Source organism: Dermacentor albipictus, chromosome 2, assembly GCF_038994185.2.
Source record: "Dermacentor albipictus isolate Rhodes 1998 colony chromosome 2, USDA_Dalb.pri_finalv2, whole genome shotgun sequence".
Classification (NCBI taxonomy): domain Eukaryota; kingdom Metazoa; phylum Arthropoda; class Arachnida; order Ixodida; family Ixodidae; genus Dermacentor; species Dermacentor albipictus.
Genome location: NC_091822.1, coordinates 71,022,823 through 71,043,112, shown reverse-complemented (window position 1 = coordinate 71,043,112; position 20,290 = coordinate 71,022,823). Strand labels below are relative to the sequence as shown.

Here is a 20,290-nt window from a genome sequence, read left to right as displayed (position 1 = left end):
TAACTTCGTTATTGAGGCAAAAGCCTTAGGTTGCACGTTGCAATGGGTCATACCCTAAAAAAGCGACCTCTATTCCAGAGAAGCAAAAGATACATCAAATAGCCGGTTCTTCGTGATCAAGAAATGAGTTATCAAGGCATCGAAATGTACGCACAAAGAAACATGTAGTATTGTTCAAATTGAACCTAAGCGCATTCACTGTGTGACGCCTAAGCAAAGCGTTAAGTGAAATATTATGCACTGTGTACGTAGAGTGAAGAATGACCTCGAGTTTGAGGGCAAATCCTTTTAGAAGATCTTATGTATTACAGCTTCATGTCTGCAGCCCATGTGTGTTTTCATTTGCCGCCTCCTTATTGTACCATGCGTGCCGCCTCACACGCCTTCAATAAAAAATTAGTAGCACACAAGAAAATATGGACGTTAACACGATCAATGGACTATTGTAGTTTTGACAAGTATGCGAGCGGTGACAAAGCAAGGTGGGTACAGAACTGTAAGAGACACCAAAGCTCGAACATTCATTTGGTAATTTTTCTTTTTCTCGTTTCTTGAAGAGCTGCACGGAAACAGCTGTCCGTCTGATGGAGCACAGGTGAAAAGTTTAAGCAAAATGAGAACAAGGATAAAGCAGGTGCTAACGCTTCGACAAGTGAACTTGTCTTTTTCAAACGGCATATGTTCTCCTCGGCACAATATATGTAGCTACATGTGTAATGGAAAGCAGGGTGCTCACCTTGTTCCTTCATCTTTCGTAGTGGAAGATGAAGGAACAAGTTGAGGAACTGTGCTGGGCAGAGCATACGTCGCCTCGAAAAAGACAAATCCACTTGTCGAAACGCTGACTCCGGCATTCACCTTGTTTTCGTTTTAATTTCAATCTCCCGCATTCCCCTTATTTTAGCTGAAAACGTTGTTTTTTCATGTTTATTTTTGTTTTTTTTTAACTTTATGCATCATTAAAACGAGGCAGCATGAACGCTATCTTAGTAAAGAGAGCGGTCCGAACTGTTTTGCATTTAATCATTTAAAAACAACCAGCCAGTCCAGTAGCGTCATCTAATAAAAAATTACGCTCAAATGCAAGAACATATAGTAACTCGGTACGTGGTCACATACTGGCGCCGCCACCAGACACTCACGCATATAACTTTAAAGGCTGTTTTTCCCAACAAATTTGTCATAAAATCAATCTTGAACCACCGTTCACGTAACTGAAGCGGTCACCTAACAAGTTATTACTTTAATAGTGTTTTAATTATCAAATGTATTTGTACAGTTGTAGACTGAGTACCCCAAATGCTTACAGCAGTCAAATTTCCGGTTATACCAACTACGGACATAATTAAAAGGAGTGCAATGCGGGGACATCTACGAACTTCACCTGTTGTCACCCTCCTTAATGTAAGCAAAAAGCGCGTTTACATTATCGTAAGGCTGATGTACTCGTAAGCTTGCCACACCAAAATAACGAGCATCATGATGGGAAGTTTGGCCTTCGTTGGTTGTTTGCACAAGGCAGCTTCTTATACTTTAATAATGAGACTTCTCCTTCGATCTATTCTATCCTCGCGTCGTGTTCTTTCTTTTTCTTTTGCAGCGATCTTTATTAACTCGGCCACTTCTCTTGTGATATCACTTATACAGACATTCCAAGCAAATTTTCGCCGTCGTCTTGATGTTCCGTGTAAAGTGTAAGTGCGATAAGGTGCGTCGCGCGCCAGTGGCTGTGGGAAGGAGGGAAAACGCACGAGGGTAGGCCGAGAAGGATGGCGGCTTGACGCACGCCATTTTCCCAACCACCCAATAGTGAACAAGCGCACTTAGCGAAGGAATATGTGCGTCTTATTCTGTATACCGGTCACGGCTGCACATGGCCGTCCACGCAGCTGAGTACGTACGCGGCCCACGCACAGCATCCAAGAGGCAATCTACTGTGGATGACAAGGCTAAGTGAGTGGCGGCACACAGCGTTCGCCCCGCGCTGTCGGCGCTCTTCACTACGTCAGCGCAGTGACAGCGAGTCTTAGTGGTCATTGAGTGAGATCAGTTCATGTTTGCCTGGGCGCGTGGGTCACGAATGCTAAAGTTAATTAGTAAGTAAATGCATAGTACAATTTGCACTGCGAATTGTGACTGCAACTGCGAACCTTAATTGATCTACTTGTCTAATAGTTTGCTATCGCTATCAATGCCTAGCCTTTGGGCCGATGAAATGTGACTTCCGTTTTTCTTCCTTCCTAGAGCAATGCGCCCTTCACGGATTCACATCGATGCTTGCTGGGCCGTGCCGTTTATCTCGGCGTGCGCCACCTTCCTGTTCGCGATGCCCAAGGCCAACAGCGGTGTCTTTTTCGTCTTCTTCGTAGGCTATTTTGGAGTCGACAGGGAAACTGCATCCTGGCCTGAAACCGTCGAATCAGCCACTGGTAATTTTATGGGTAATGCGCTTATTATGACCAGTAAAAATCTTCGAGTCAAAGATAGCTCTTCAATGCTTTTGCTTGGGTTCTACTGCCTACTCAACGCCCAGAAGTGGTCGAAACCTTCAAAAAGAATACAAGGGGGAAAGAAGTTCTTTAGTCACCCAGGGACTCTTGCCGAGATATAAATTGCATTGCCATAATTATTACCCTATTTGAATTCACGACGCAATAGATGATTGCTTTGATAACGTTCGCTACATGCGAGTGATCAACAGAAGTTTAAATCAGGAGCAAACCTTTTGACAAGCAGGCTTTGTTTATACTGTGTATTAGGGGAAGTACTGGTGCCTGTACATGATGCCTGCGGCTCCTCGAAATCGAAAGATACACAAAAAAGATAGAATTACATTAGGCTGAGATAACTGAAAAAAATAGTGCAACAGCACTTCTAAAGTTCAATACCCCATACCAAACGATTCTGAGAAACTTAATATATACAAACATTCTGATGGAAGATTGAATGACGTCCCTAGTTAGTGCCACGTTCCAAATGCGGAAGAGCTGCGGCGACATGCAAACGAAGTGGAGCCTGGAACCATCATTACGAAAATGTCTGATCTGACACATGTGGAACATGTCCAATAATCTCATAGGATCTGATGAGCATACATATGAAATATACGTGTTCGTAAGAAGCTGAACAAAAACGGCAAGGAAATAAGTTTCGGTTCGATACTCTAATTTTAACACAAACCATTGGCAGCGCGAGATGGCACGAACTACACAAGAACGATACACGCCCACCCGCCGTGGTTGCTCAGTGGCTATGGTGTTGTGCTGCTGAGCACGAGGTGGCGGGATTGAATCCCGGCCACGGCGGCCGCATTTCGTGGGGGCGAAATGCGAAAAACAATCATGTGGTTAGATTTAGGTGCACGTTAAAGAACTCCAGGTGGATGAAATTTCCGGAGTCCTCCACTACGGCGTGCCTCATAGTCAGAAAGTGTTTTGGCCCGTAAACCCCATAATTTAAAGAAAACGATACACGGACAAGCGTTGATGATCAACAGAAAACCTTTTGAAAACACATATGAATGAGCGATGATGCAGGTGACAACCGAAAGGGACGCAGTAACGCCGCACTTGGCATGAAATGGCAATATCAGCAAATCAATAGCTTCAGTATGGAATACCAACGTGCCCAACGCACCATCCTTTTGAATCTGATTTTAAGCCTCTGGGAAACATCGCGGATAACGGCAGTATGACCTTGTGTAACGCTTTTATAAGCAACTTACTACAAAGGCTGTAATTAAGCTACACTTATTAAACATTTGTCGTTAGTTACCACCAAGATCACTACTACAACAAATTACAGCATCGCATAGTTCACCAAATAGTAGGGAGAACAGCAATTACATGCCGTGTATGCCGTACAACCTTGTGGGAAGACGAGTGTTCTGTAAACAGTTTCAGCGCACGTAATTAACTTAGGCACTTTAAATTCTCGGCGCACGTGACTCTTAGACTGACCTCCATTATCTTTGATTATAATTTTCCTGCAGTATTTGATCCTCTCAGGGAAGACAGCAAAAAAAAATTAGGCGTCTCATTTAACGCCTTCAAACGCGCCTATTACGAAAGTTTAACAACTTATATTTACCGCCTAACGAAAACTGACATTCCAGAATTCGACTACGTATTGCCGATAGAACTGCCTACAATTTCTAAAAATATAGGCTTCGTGAGTGATCTGGTATATATATATATATATATATATATATATATATATATATATATATATATATATATATATATATATATATATATATATATATATATATATATTGTTGCGCCCACAAAAGGCGTTACTTTGAAGCCGGGTAGAGTTAGCAGCGATGGCCTGGATCAGCTGAGCGCCTGGCGAGATTCAGCCAGCCAGCCACACGTCGTCTTCCTCGTTCACGACCCTCCGGTGCCCCCGCATACTTTTTGTTGAGGCGTGAACCCACTATGCTCCTAAGAGTGTCACATTCGTGAATCCACTACACACCTAAGAGCGTAACATTTCCCTCCGCGCAGACGAAGCCCGCCGGGCAAGTCTAACAGGCTATCGAGAAATAAAGGGCTTTAAACGGGCGACATGCGAAAGTTCAGTAGTTGCTGACCGTCGGCCATTTGATGTGAGACGTGCTATGCGGTAGGTTAATTCGCTGATGCGCTCCGTAATAACATAGGGGCCAACATAGTGGGCCAGCAGTTTTTCACATAGTCCACGTTTCCTGGTTGGTTTCCAGAGCAACACTAAATCACCAGGGTCATATATCACGTGTCGGCGTCGGCGGTCGTAGCGTGCCTTCGAGCGGTCTTGTGAAAGAAGAGTGCGTAAAGGAGCAAGTCGTCGGGCTTCTTCAGCAAGACAGACTGTCTCTGATATACAAAGATTATCGTGGCTGGAGAACGGGAAGATAGTGTCTAGTGTATAACGAGGCGGACGAGCGTAAAGAAGAAAGAAGGGACTGTAACCCGTGACTTCATGCTTTGAGGTGTTAAATGCGTACGTAATGAAAGGTAGCACGCTGTCCCAGTTCTTATGATCTGACTCGACATACATGGACAGCATGTTAGTGAGAGTTCTGTTCGTGCGTTCCGTAAGGCCATTTGTTTGGGGATGATACGGGGTGGAATGTCGAAACCTTGAAGCACATAGACGAAGCATCTCTTCGACCACGTCTGCAGTGAACTGCCGCCCACGATCGCTGATGATGACTCTGGGAGGTCCATGTCGAAGAATGACAAAACGCAGCAGAAAAATGCACACTTCGGTTGCAGTAGCCGATGGTATTGCAGCTGTCTCACAGTAGCGTGTCAAGTGATCGGCACACGCGATAATCCAGCGGTTCCCATCGGATGAACGCGGGAAAGGACCGAGGAGGTCGATGCCAACTTGCTCAAAGGGAGTGCTGGGGGGTGGCACTGGATGGAGTTGAGCAGGAGGAGCACTCGTCGGACGCTTATAACGTTGACACTCGTTGCAGCTAGACACATACTGGGCGGTCATCTGGCGCATTTTGGGCCAGTAGAACCTTTCTTGAAGGCGGTAGAGAGTTCGCGCAGAACCCAAATGTCCAGATGTTGGATCGTCATGCATAGCGCGCAAGACGGAGACACGGAGACTCTCCGGGACCACCAGAAGATATCGTGGGCCTGTAGTAGAATAGTTCTTTTTGTAAAGAACCCCATCACGAACACATAAACGAGTTGATGGTGCTGATTGCCTTGCAGTAATGAACAGTGGTTCTAAAGTTCTGTCTTTTTGTTGCTCGACCTTGAAGGTATTTATATCAGGAAATCCCGGCTCCAGTGATGCAATATAGCAGTCGAAGTTGTCCGCGTCGCAGTCCGTCGTTGGAAGCGGCATGCGCGAGAGGCAGTCAGCGTCGGCGTGTCGGCGGCCGCTTTTATAAGAAACGGTAAAGTTATATTCCTGTAAACGGAGTGTCCAACGCGCAAGCCGGCCCGACGGATCACGGAGATTAACCAGCCAGCAGAGAGAATGATGGTCTGTCACCACAGTGAAGGGGCGCCCGTACAGGTACGACCGGAAGCGCTGTACTGCGAAAATAACTGCAAGACATTCTTGCTCTGTAACGGTGTAGTTACGCTCGGACTTACTTAAAGAACGACTCGCATAGGCGACGACGTGTTCTTTGGTGTCGACGCGTTGGATAAGGACAGCGCCGATGCCAATACCGCTAGCGTCCGTATGAACTTCTGTGGGAGCCGCATGGTCGAAGTGTCGGAGAATGGGGTGAGACGTCAGACGAGACTTCAGCTCACGAAAACTAGCTTCACATTCAGGAGTCCATTCAAAGGGAACGCCCTTCTGGAGGAGGCATGTCAGCGGATACGCGATGTTGGCAAATCCACGAATAAACCGGCGGAAGTACGAGCAAAGCCCTAAGAAACTGCGTAGCTCTTTTACATGGCGAGGTTGCTTGAAGGCTTCCACCGTAGCAGTCTTCGCTGAATCAGGTCGTATACCGTCCTTACCCACTAGGTGTCCCAGAACGAGTGTTTGGCGCTCTCCAAAATGGCACTTCTTCGAGTTGAGGACCAAACCCGCTTTGTCCAAGCAGTCTAGCACAAGATCGAGACGTGCGTTGTGCTCACTGAACGTGCGCCCGAAAATCACTACATCATCTAGATAGCACATGCATACTTCCCACTTCAAACCACGCAGGATGTTGTCCATGAAGCGCTCAAAAGTTGCAGGCGCATTACACAGCCCGAACGGCATCACATTAAATTCAAAAAGTCCATCAGGTGTTACAAATGCCGTTTTCTCCTTGTCTGCCTCGTGCATCGGAATCTGCCAGTACCCCGACCTCAAGTCAACAGACGAAAAGTAAGACGCTGATGAGAGGCAGTCGATAGCATCATCAATACGCGGAAGAGGATATACGTCCTTTTTAGTGATGGTGTTGAGGCGCCGGTAGTCAACACAAAATCGCCATGAACCATCTTTCTTCCTAACCAGGATCACTGGCGCTGCCCACGGACTACAGGATTCTTGGATTACATTCTTATTTAGCATTTCGTGGACTTGGTCATTGATCACCTTGCGTTCCGATGGTGAGACTCTGTATGGTTTCTGTCGCAGTGGTTGGGCAGATCCCGTATCTATGCGATGGTGTATACGAGAAGGAGGAAACAATGGTGGCCCCTCTTGCTGGGAGAAGTCAAACAGTCGGGCATGCTTTAGCAGAATATTCGCCACTTCGTGACGCTGCTTAGTGCTGAGCGACTTGTTTACCATAGTCAGAAATGAGGAGTGCGCCGCAGGGCAGACATTAGCGAAATGGCGCTCATCCGCAGAATCAAGGGCCTCTGTAAGAATGGCGAGCGATAGCACGTGATCTTCATGGTAGACGGCAAGTTTCAGACCCTGTGGTAGTATTGCAGGTTCACTCGAACAGTTTACGGCCCATAAGTTGGTGCGTCCCTGAACAACTGACAGCGTGCAATACGGTATCAGTACATTCCTCTTGATGCAACTCAGGTGAACGGGCTCCACGGTAGCGTCAAACGTTCCGTCGGTGGTTGGAAAACAGGCGACTGAAACGTACGTTGCGGATAACGGAGGCACAACGGTATACCGGGATACACAAAGCACACTTTCACGATTCGGTGGGCCTTCCATAAACGCAGCAGAAAAGCTCGTACCTACACTGATTTCACCCGTTTTGCAGTCGACAGTGGCACCACACAGTTTCAAAAAATCAAGGCCCAGGATTACGTCATGCGTAGAATGCGGTAGAACAGCGAACTCCGCGTTAAATATTTGGCCACCCAAGGTTACGTCTACATTACACACGCCCACAGGATACAACAACTCCCCACTCACTCCGCGAAACGTATCGGCACGGTCCCAGCGAAACATCACCTTTCGTCCTAGGAGGCTTTTAAACGCCAGACTCATCACTGAAACAGTTGCTCCCGTGTCCACTAAGGCCACGGATGAAACCCCGTCAATTAATACAAACACCGTATTCTTAAACATACAAATGGTTGGAGGTATCTCTGTCGACAGCGAAGATTGTCCAGCGACCTCACCTCCAACGGCCGCGCTGGCTAGTTTTCCGGAGGTGGCGACGGGTATCGACGCCGCGGAGGGGGCGATCGGCTTACACGAGGAGCGGGTGGTGGTGTCAAGCTGCGATCGGATGCTGGAGAACGGTTCCGCAGCGGCTCCGGGTGCTGGTGAGGCAAGCGTCCTAAGTATGTGTGCGAAGGCGAGCATGTTTCGCCCAGAGGAGCGCGGTACCGCCTAGACATCGTCGATCGGTCGAACCTCGGTGGTTGGCGGCGATTGCAGTACCTGGCAATGTGACCCAAGTCGCCACAGCTATAACACACAGGCAAACGACGATCGATGAACTGCCCTTCGAAGCGCTCAGCCGTGGGGGGTCTTGTAGCAGAGCGAAGCTGCTGAGCCTGCTGCACAGGAGGAACGGTCGGTCTGCGTGCAAACCTGCTGGAGCGAGGGTGTTCTGCAGGTTGGTGTTCGGTCGTAAATGTGTCCTCACGTGGCCATGGAGCACCGCTGCGGTTGACGTCTGTGACACATACCGCCGGTTGCCAGGAAGCGCAGGGTGCGGCAGGCGCCATGTGTTGCGGGTAATAACCGTCAGGTTGTCGTATGACGTCGCGCGCAAGTTCCTGGTGCCGCAGCAGTTCCTCACGCACGATCTGCCGTATAGTAGACGAAAGATCGGCAGACGGGCTCTCATCTACGCTGGCAATGGTTGTCACATTCGCCAGGCGTCCAAACTTTGGCACAATGCGACGTGTTTTCAACGTCTCAAACGTACGGCAATGACGCACGACATCTGAGACGGAATCAACGTGTTCCCGACTTATGAGGAAATTGTATACATCTTCTGCAATTCCTTTGAGGAGATGTCCGACTCGGTCTTCCTCGGACATCTGCGGATTTACGATTTTGCACAGCTTGAGAATTTCCTCGATGTATATAGTGCATGTTTCTCCAGGAGCTTGAGCTCTTTGAGCAAGTGTTCTCTCGGCGCGTTTCTGTTTGGCGTGGGTGTCGCCAAAACACTTCTTTATTTCCTCGACAAAGTGCTCCCATGTTGTTAGGGAGTCTTCGTGGTTTTCATACCACATCAGCGCCGTCTCACTCAGAAAGAGCGCAACATATTCAAGCTGAGTGACAGAATCCCAACGGTTGTAGCGGCTCACCCTTGCGTAGTGCATCAGCCACTCGTCGACGTCCTCGCCCACTTTTCCCGCGAACGAGCGTGGCTCCATGTAGTGCCGCAAAGGTCCAACTGGCGTTGACCTTTGAGAAGGTGAAACTAGAGCTGGCATTTGTCCATCACCGTCCTGAGCCATAGGGAAGGTCGTTGGCAAGAGACCGGCAAGACGACGGCTCCGGCGAAGTTCTGGATGTTGCGACTCCGTGGTACGTCCTGTCGTACCCCGCACCTCCACCACTCTGTTGCGCCCACAAAAGGCGTTACTTTGAAGCCGGGTAGAGTTAGCAGCGATGGCCTGGATCAGCTGAGCGCCTGGCGAGATTCAGCCAGCCAGCCACACGTCGTCTTCCTCGTTCACCACCCTCTGGTGCCCCCGCATACTTTTTGTTGAGGCGTGAACCCACTATGCTCCTAAGAGTGTCACATTCATGAATCCACTACACACCTAAGAGCGTAACAATATATATATATATATATATATATATATATATATATATATATATATATATATATATATATATATGTATATATATATATATATATATATATATGTGTATATATATATATATATATATATATATATATATATATATATATACATGTATATATATATATATATATATATATATATATATATATATATATTAGAAAAACGTGACAACTGCGATATAATGTTTGAGCTCATCTGGTCGTACTACAACCGTTTCGCTGTAAACGTTCTGCGTTGCAGAGTTGAATCAAACCCTCGTTAAGCTCCGACGACCTTGTCAATAGATATTCACACATGCAGAATACGTGTACTTCCTAATGGCACCGCTACTTGGCGCAACATGTCCAGAAGTAGCGCAAGAGAGGAACCCTGAAGGCATGCGCGCATGATACATCGCGCTTCTCTGAGGCGACAATATGGTGTGTCGGTACATGTTTCAAATCGGTCATTGTCAGATCGGTTTACCCAAAATTCTTTTAGTGAGGAAGTTTTGCTTAAACTGGTATTTAAGGGTGCGGCCCTTAAGTGAGTTTGTCAGTGCATTCGGTGCATTTGTGAAATATGTTTGGCAGTTAAAACTGGTTTGTTGAGGTCACTTCATTCATTTTGTGTTCCTGCCTGGAAGTTAAGTCCGCGGGGGATGAAGTGGTGTTTCGAATGCTGTCCGGTTAGTGATGACTATTTTCTTTTTCTTTTCTTTTATATTTATGTTCCTTCCGTTTATTTTATTGTGTTTCTTTTTCTCTTTTGAAAAATACTCCTTTAATGTACGGGTTCCTTCATTCGTTTCTTGATATTTTGGTATTGCTATTTCCTGTGCGTTTTCTTGTGTTTTCTCAATCAGCTTTTCCTTGGCTGTCCTTTTCACTGTTCACTGTGCAAATCACAAAACGTACACAATACATTTCACAATTCTTTTGTTTGCTACACCTACATAAATTTGATATGTGGGTTGTTCTTATTTGTGCAGTTAGCCCTCGAATATATTGTTTGGTGAATGACGAGTCAGTACGACGAGAAACTTTTTACGGGTTATATTTACAACAGCAGTTGCAGCGCTGACCGGTTAGATTCACAGCGCGAGCCCAGTTCATTCTTCCTCCTCTTTTCTCGAGTGATGGCGCCCGCGCGCCTCGTTCAAGCCATCAAATACCAGGCGCGTTTAGCATAATCTCCCGGCGGCAGAAGCGACGTCTAGGAGCGTCTAAATTCCATCACTGGGAGGGTGATACTGCTTCAGTCGTGTAACGTGCGCGATATCGCTCGACTGGGAAGCTAGATGGGGCGTCAGGGGCGATCTCGTACGTGACGGGAGTCATGGCACGAAGCACTCGGTATGGGCCTGGATAACGAGGCAGCAGTTCTTCTGACAGGCCATAGACGGAGACCATAGAAGCACCAAAGAGCCAGGCGGGAAGTGCACGTCTCCATGTCACCAGTCGTACAAACGCCTGTGATTCTCTTGGGAATTCAGAAGGCGGCCGCGGATAATTTCTTTTGCGTGGGCACAGCGGGCGATGGCGTCAAGTGCATATTCACTGGTCGGTGCCGCGTGAACAGGGAGGGTTGTGTCGAGGGGCAGCGCTGGATCTCGGCCGAACAGAAGGAAAAATGGGGAATGACCGACTGTGTCGTGGCGCGAGGAATTATAAGCGAATGTGACAAACGATAGAGCGAAGTCCCAGTCAGTGTGGTCTGAAGAGACATATTTCGCGAGAATGTCTGTGAGAGTGCGAATGAGACGCGCCGTGAGGCCACTTGTTTGCGGATGGTACGACGTGGATAGCTTGTGCCTTGTGGCACAGGACTGCAATATGTCCACGGTAACATTTGATAGGAATGCCCGGGTACGGTCGGTGAGGATTTGTCGCGGAGCTCTATGTGATGAAATCCCGTCGCGTAGAAGAAAATCGACGACATCTGTGGCGCAGCTAGTAGGAAGCGCTCGGGTGATGGCGTAGCGCGTGGCGTAATCCGGGGCCCCAGAGATCTACCTGTTGCCAGAGGTAGAAAGAGGAAAAGGACCAAGTCCAGACCAACCCGAAAGAATGGTTCCGCGGGAATGTCGAGTGGTTGATGGTACCCAGCATGGAGCGTCGATGGTGTCTTGCGTCGCTGGCATTTCTCACACGCAGCTACGCATCTTCGAATGGAGCGAGCAAGCCCTGTACAAAAGAAGCGTCGGCGGATCCGGTCGTATAGGTACGTGACACACCCATGTGACCGGCAGTGGAGAGGTCGTGAAGTTCGCGGAGAACAGCTGCGTGAAATTGTTTAGGGATCACAGGGAGTAATACAGGGCCGTCGGGGTGAATGTTGTGGCGGTAGAGTACGCCATCTTGAAGTCTGAATAAGCGAAGGGAGCTGTCAGCAAGTTCCGATTCCAGGTGGTCAATGATGATACGCAAGGACCGGTCACGGCGATGCTCGTCGGCGACATGGAGCAGTGGAAAAACAGAGAACACAGGCTTCGGTGTCAGTATCAGATGTTGCGGTCGCGTCTTCGGCTGGGTAGTAGCGAGAGAGGCGATCTTTGTCCTGGTGTTGGCGTCCCGACTTGTAAGTTACTGTGCAGGGATATTCTTGTAGTCGGAGGGCCCAACGACCGAGGCGGCCAGTAGGATACTTGAGCGACCAAAGCCATTAGAGAGCATGATGGTCTGTGATTACTGAGAAGGGCTTGCCATATAAATATGGACGGAACTTTGAAACAGCCCAACGAGAGCAAGACATTCACGCTCGGTAATCGAATGGTAGCGCTTTGCAGTTGTCAGTAGCCGGCTAGCGTATGCTATAACGCGGTCGTGTCCGTGCTAGCGTTGCGATAAGATGGCGCCGATTCCATAACCACTGGCATCGGTTCGGGCCTCTGGAGGTGTGGACTGGTCAAAGTGGGCGAAGACCGGTGGATTGGTGAGAATCGTGATAAGGTGTGAAAATGCGGCAGCCTGAAGGAAACTTCACGTAAAAGGCACATCCTTCTTCAGAAGTTCAGTGAGTGGTCGAGCGACTGCTGCGAAATCTTTAACGAACGGTCTGAAATAAGAACAGAGCCCCACAAAACTCCAGAGGTCTTTGACAGACTGAGGTATAGGAAAAGCCGTTACTGCTCGAACCTTCTCTGGGTCGGGTTGTAATCCGGAAGCATCGACGAGATGGCCTAGCACTGTAGTCTGTCGGTGCCCGAAGTGGCACTTTGATGAGTTTAATTGGAGCCCAGCCTTGCTCATGAACTCAAGGATAGCTGCGACGCGCTCAAGGTGCGTCTCAAATGTAGGAGAAAACACAAGGACGTCGTCGAGGTAACAAAGGCAAGTTGACCATTTGAAACCTTGAAGCATAGAGTCGATCATCCGTTCGAACGCAGGGGCATTGCATAAACCGAACGGCATAACCCTGTATTGGTAGAAGCCATCTGGAGTGACGAAATCAGTCTTTTCTTGGTCTTGCTCATCGACAAAAACATGCCAATAACCGGATCGCAGATTGATAGACCAAAATTATTTGGCGTCGTGAAGACAATCAATAGCATCGTCGATTCGTGGTAAAGGGCAAACGTCCTTTTATTGATTCGGTTTAAGTAGCGGTAATCAAGGCAGAAGCGCGCCGTGCCATCTTTCTTTTTGACGAGCACGACTGGCGACGCCCAAGAACACTACGAGGGCTCAACAATGCCTCTGGCGACCATCTTGTTTACTTCCTGCTTAATAACTTGCCGCTCTGCCATGGACACCCGATACGGTCGGTGATGAATGCGAACAGCATCACCAGTATTTATCCGAGGCTTAACAAGGGACGTCTGACGAAGTGGTCGATTGTCAGTGTCAAATATGTCCCGGTAGGAAACCAAAAGGCGATATAGGGTGGCTTATTGGTCAGGTGTGAGGTCCGGAGCGACCACAGAACGTAATGGGCCATCGAGGTTCAAGGCATCCAGCAGGTAATCAGGCGGATCTGGAGATGCTTCGGCTGCAAAAGCAGTGACGTGGTCGTCTGTCACTGACCGGAGCGTGGCCACCGCTATGCCTTCAGGTAACACTTGCTTCGTCAAGCCAAACTTTATAACGGGGACAGACATCCGATTAGCGGCAAGGGTTACGACGGAGTGTGGCACAGAGATGTCGCGCGCCAGGGGGACATCACAAATAGGTGCGACGACATAGTCGCCATCAGGCGTGGTTGCCATTGATGCCAATTCGACGAAGGATGGGGCTTTTGGAGGTAAGCGAACAAACGCTGTAGTGCAGAGGGTGATCGGATGCTCGGGGTGAACGTCTCAAAGAGGAGAAAGCTCGAGCCACGGCGTACCAGTGGAAAAGTCGATGAGCGTGGAATGCGTCGTCAGAACGTCGAGCCAGAAGATTTGTTCCTGAGGGCAACTGGTCAGCACGGTGAACAGGATTGGAACTTGGCGGCCAGCAATTCCTATGCGAGCAGTGCGCATACACCTGACGGCAACAGTGGCACCATTGGCGATGCATGGGGCTCGAGTGATGGCAGGCGTAAGAACGTTTTTGAGGCGACGACATAGGTTAGCGCTCATTATGGACACTTCGGCTCCAGTATCAATAATGCCATCAACGCAATACCATCTACGTCTACTTCAATTACTTTCGTGTTTGGTAAGGAGCGTCAACGGAGGATTTGGATAGGATGAACGTGATTCAGCACTGCCTCCAAAAGCTACATGGTCTAGTTTTCCGTCCGTCGGTTTGGCGAGCAAGAGCGGCGAGGTTGGGTTGACGCTGAGCGACGGCGTTGAGGCGACGGGTGACCGCACAGAGGAGCGTCTGTCAGGGGCGTCAGAAGTAGGGTGTAGACGGCGAGGTGAATAACGGCGAGCGTCGGCGTATGGGTGAGGAGCTGGGAATGAGCTAGAGTACAACGCCATACAGGTGGTGTGGCAGTGGTGGGATACATGACCAACGCGGTGGCAGCGAAAGCAGATCGTTTTCTCGTTGAGGGTTCGCCATTCAGCAGGATCGCGTAGTCTAGGAGCGAAATACCGGTGTTTACAGGTTGTGGACAAGGGAATGTGTGCCGAATCAGGTCGGGAGACACAGAAGGCGATAGGGATGCCAATGTTTGCAATTTCTTGCCGTACTACTGCTTGAATAACGGAAATAGACGGGGCCGCTTGGTCAAAGGTACCGTCAAGGATCCGTCGATGAAGGGGGGCCGGACTCGCCACTTCAATCTCACGGCGAACGATACGTGTGACGTCCTCCTGAAATGGTCGTGCGGCGGTAAGACCGGAGCAAGAGGACGTGGCAGGGGTGGTTGGTAACCGGGGAAACTGTGGGATGACGCGTCGACTTTTGGTTTCCTCGAAGCGGTGGCATTCTTTGACGATGGCATCGACGGTAGAAACGTCATTATAGACGAGCAAGTTGAAGGCGTCGTCCGCCATGCCTTTTAGGATATGGCCCACCTTGTCAACCTCGGTCATGTGCTCGTCGACTTTCCGGCAAAGAGCGAGCACTTCCTGTGTGTAGGAGACATACGATTCGGTCGACGCGAGACACGGATGGAAAGCCCTTTTCGCCCTGCCTGTTGGCGACCTGACGGGTTTCCAAAGAGTTCACGAAGCCACTATTTGAAAATCCCTGCTGGAGAGCTCGCCCTCGTGGGTGTGAAACCAGACACGTGGTGTCCACTCCAGTTAAAAGATCACATTGGCAAGCATGATGGTAGGATCCCAGTGGTGGCTTTCACTAACACGCTCATACATGCTGAGCCAGTCATCGACTTCAGCGCCATTTCGGGTGGAGAATTTCGCAGGATCATGGAGACTAGGAATCGTAACGTGCATTACGGTTGGTGCCGCAGGTGTAGGTGGCGATGGGGTGGTTCCATTGGAAGCCATGGCTAAGAAGACGACTGTGCTTCCGCTTTGCAGCTCCGTGTCGAGGACGGGGAATGTTCCACCTCCACCACAATGTTACGCGAAGAACGAGTCAGTAACATGAGAAACTATTTACAGGTTATATTTACAAGAGCGTTTGTAACGCTGACCGGTTAGATTCACAGCGCGGGCACAGTTCGTTCCTCCTCCTCTTTTCCCGAGTGATGGCGCGCACGCGCCTCGTTCAAACGATCCAATACCACACGCGTGTAGCAATATATTAAATCAATACTTCTACCACATGTTTAATCAACTGAAGCATGTTAGCGCTAAAATCGCATGCTCTGATTGTGTTTCACTATAGATTCAGGCACTTTAGTCTGCTTCTGTGTCACCGCACATTCATATGCTGTTCAAAAGCTGGACAGGGAAGTTTCCAGCCTCTGATTATGATCTAAGAAATAATAGATACATAAACAATAAATAAATCGAATTTTTCAGATGTCATTACCCTTGGAAAGAAAGGCATTTCCTCTGAGAGCTGAGATTACGTGACCTCCCTATTTCAACATATTATGCTAGAGAAACTGCAAAAATTGTAGCAGTAGCATAGCGGTTATGGAGATATGCTCCCTAACTCGAGGTCCTGGGTTCAATCCCGGCCTCGGTACCCGCAATTTGATGGGGACAAATGCAAAAAAAGCACGCTGCTATACTTAGATTTCGGTTTACGTTAATGAAACCAAGGTGGACAAAATTATCCCGCCGGCCCCAATTGCGGTATGCCTCAATCTAAGATCGCGATTATTGCACATAAGACCCCGAAATTTAATTTTGTGGTTTCGGGGTCATCATGTTCATCACCTAATTAACCCTAGGGAGCACTCTTTCTCGAAGCAGCAACTAAAGATGAACTACTGTTTTTTATTATCCTGAAGGGTTTAGTATGCGGCGTCACCAACAGTAAGAACGGCTATCGCTTAGCGACCATGAAAAGGTAATAGAGTTTGTTTCTTATTAAAAATTTCCATGACGCCACGCTAAAACCAACTTTGCGACAATCATAGAGAGCGCTCCCTGATGTAATAAGTACACAGCAGTGGATGTTATAAGCACGGGCGAGCATAGTAAAGCTGTATGCCGAAAGGTTAATTCGGAGGTAGCCCATAAGCGTTTTACACAATTAGCCGTGTGCGGTTTAATGTAGCGTTATGGTGCGCAGCCCTAGCACGACTTTGAATTACAGAACCGGAACAGGTTCCTCATTACTGTGCCTGAGCTTTACCGATTCTGCCAATTTGCAAATAAGAACATCTCGTGCTTAAAAAAGGAGCGTTTCCTGTCCTTTCCGGATGAGCATTTCCAGCTCCCTTAAAGCACTATTGTCTGAAACATTTTTTTTTGTTCCTTTACGAAGGATTCGTCATCGGTGCTGTACTAGAGAGAGTGTCCGTCTTCAGCATAATCGCAGCTGGTGCTTTTCTCTGTCCTGTGTCCATGGTCGCCGCAGCCTTCGCCCCGGACATGACATGGATGTCTGTTACCTTTGGATTCCTCTATGGCAAGTACCTCCGGATAACAGGAAGCGTGTCTTTCACTTGCTTACCAGCTTTCCGGCAATTTAGGTGTTTATGTAGCAGCAGCTTGTATAATTCTTGCAAGGTATTTCTATGAAGTGAAGGCCCTATTTGGTCTTATTTACAGAGGGGTATCGAAGATCAGGAAGCAGGGGGGGGGGGGGGGGGGAATGGTTAATCAATATTCCTGTACCATCGCGAAGGTTAATGAGATGAAAAAAAGAGAACCGTGAATGAAGCTCAGGACATTATGTTTAGCACCTATAAGCATCTTCAATGTTGCTAATAGGTGTGTAACTGGCGTATTACGGTACCGTACTGTATACTGTTTGTATTGTTGCTCGCTTGATGTGTAACTGGCGTATACTGTACTGTATACTGTATTCCTGTATCTTGCTGATAAATCCACTCCTGTAACAGTCCCAGTGGGACTAACAGTATGTTAAATAAAAACAAAATAAAAAAATAATAATACTATAATCATCATAGTCTTCCATGAAGAGAAAAGGGATCATACATACAAACTTGCCAACAACTGAATTTGCAGTAAACACGTTGTTGGTATTCGCTGGAATTATGTAATGCTAAAAAAATGCAATGATCTTATAAAGTAAGGACACTAGGATACAACATTTTAGCAAAAAAGAAAACGAATGCTAAGCATTACGCAGAAATCATGAATATATTTATCATCGGCAGGAAAATTGTTACGAATAGTAATTCCAACACTACCGCTCGAGAGTCAACTAACTGCAGGATCATAGGAAGACGAAGTTCTTTATCAGCTGCTATTCCTGCTTCACTCTTGTTTTTCCGTTGAACTTGTGGTACCGATGCCCCCGTGTCGTGTACAGTATCAAAATCAATGACGAACGTTCCGCCCCCTCTGCCACCAAGATTGGGGGCTGGCCCCTAAGCTGCAAGTCGGTCTGCTGCGCCTCACCACCTGAATCTGATTCTGCCAAGGTCATCGAGCTGCTCTGACGTCGACGACAGGCAACCCGGTGGCGGATAACCGAGGCCACAAATCAGCGGTTGAAGAGAAAACTTCCTAGGACTTCAAGCGTGAGTGAGCTTAACTACAATAAACCGCCCTCGCAGCAAGCCTACACAATCGCCCAAATCCCTGTCGCTGCTACAGGCAACCTCAATTCCCTCAATAGGCAAACTTTAACCGCCTATCTCATGAGGCTAGCTCCAGGGCGAATCAGAGAGGTCCGAATATATCTCAGAAGAAACATACTGTTGATGTGACTACATAAACAATCCTCGACACTTGGAAAGCAATAACTCAGGTAAGAAATGTACTTCCCCACTCATTCGTCGTAGATGGAGGCAGCACCACCACCGGTGTGACCTACGATGTGGATACAGATATGAATAACGGCGATGTACCAATGCTAATCTTATCACCTGTCCATATCACGGACATATACCGTTTTGGGCGGTCGAGCTGCATAAAGCTCATTTTTGAGAGAGGCAACTTACTAACACATGTGAAAGTGGGACTTGTGAGGCATCCTATCCGCCCATACGCCCCTAGGCAAATACTGTGCTGTAAATACCAGAAAATCGGACACGAAGGTGCTGTGTGCGTGAACAAGACGACATGCCCCGGCTGTGTTGGTTATCATGATGAGTCGACGTGTGCTGGCTCTGACTTCAAGTGCCCAAACTGTGATGGGCCGCACGAGGCAACGTCGAAGGACTGTGTGAAATTACAGACTGAAATCTCCGTGTTAAGAGAAATGGTACGTGATTGACCTACACACAGAGAAGCGGCTACCAGGGTACACCGCAGCCAGAGGCACTCACGTAATCGCAGGAGAGATCATCATCGACGACAGGACAACCTGTACTCCCTGAAAAGTCGTCGCGCGCTAATGCTATTTCGCAAATGCGAGGGCCGCCTTTAGCCACATCTACTCTTCTGAACACCAAAGACACTACTATATGGCCTTCCCTGCCATCTCGGAGGTAAGAGCAGCCGGAACGCCAGCATGAACATGAATCTTCATCATCGGATGGACAAACCAAGGCAATACTTGCAGAGTTGGTTCGTTCCTTGCGAATGCTGCTTATGAGAGTAAACGCGAAGAAAGGGGGTTAGCCGATGGGCCCGATTTTTATTAATCATATCACCAGAAGCCAACAAACAAAGACACCAAGGAAAACACGGGAAACTGCTCAAACTTATTTATTGAATTAAAGAAATGATAAATTAATGGCAATGAAAGTACATGAAAAAAACTTGCCGCAGCTGGGGAACGATCCGACGTCTTCGCGTGGCACGTGCGATGCTTTAACCAAATGAGCTACTGTGGCACCGTTTCATCATCAATTTTATTCGGTATTTATGTGTTACTACTATAACTAACCTTGGGAGTGTTAGCCAGCGCTACCACTCAGAAACCTCGGCGGCGGACGTGCAACGTCCTTTCTGCGGCAGGCGTCACGAGTACGTGATCTTTCTGGGTTTAGGCAACTGGTCAATAAACCCCCACATGCTACGTGAAGGCATCATAGTTGCCGGATTCAAGACCCTCGTTAGGTAAGAACAAGAAGAAGGGGGTTAACCGAGGAGCCCTATTTTTATGAACCATATCATGAGAAGCCAACAAACACACCAAGGAAAACATAGGGTAAATTACTTGTACTTAAGAATTGAATTAAAGAAATAATAAATTATTGGCAATGAAAGTGGACGAAAAAACAACTTGCAGCAGGTGGGTAATATACCGTAGGTGGGGAATTTCCAGTTATTGTGATATGCGAGCCGAATATGACATCACCATATATGCTCTCTAGATACGAACGATTCGCGTTGTAGACAAGTGGAAATCCTAGCAAAGTTCTACTACGCGTGCGGTGTGACCTCGCGTATTCGCTAAAACAAGTTCCGGGGCATAACAGCAACGAGCACGTTTCTATAACACTGAAGCTAAAGCGCCGTTCAATCTCTATCATCGGTGGCTATATTTCTCCGAGGGGAAGATTTGACTCTGGACCCCTGAAACTTGTTCTTGACTCCAGCCAAGGACCTCACTTTATTGTAGGTGACTTCAATGCGCACCATCATCTATGGGGTAGTAGGGTCATAAATATAGGAGGAAGACAACTTCTTCACTTGACAAGCAGCAATGGTGCTGAGATCCTGAACGACGGCTCACCAA

The 20,290-nt window shown here is 47.9% G+C and overlaps 1 protein-coding gene across 7 annotated transcripts in view; it reads left to right on the top strand.

Moving 5' to 3' along the window:
- LOC135908241 (monocarboxylate transporter 14-like) overlaps positions 1-20,290 on the top strand; it is a 59,674-nt gene that overhangs the window by 25,294 nt on the left and 14,090 nt on the right. For 3 of the 7 annotated variants that reach the window (XM_070532904.1, XM_070532906.1, XM_070532905.1), the window contains exons 2-3: positions 2,245-2,441; positions 16,958-17,101. In XM_070532904.1, the coding sequence (XP_070389005.1) occupies positions 2,249-2,441; positions 16,958-17,101 (337 nt within the window). In that variant the 5' untranslated portion in view covers positions 2,245-2,248. The remainder of the gene's footprint in view (positions 1-2,244; positions 2,442-16,957; positions 17,102-20,290) is intronic. The other 4 variants (XM_070532909.1, XM_070532907.1, XM_070532908.1 and 1 more) reach the window with 4 other exon arrangements.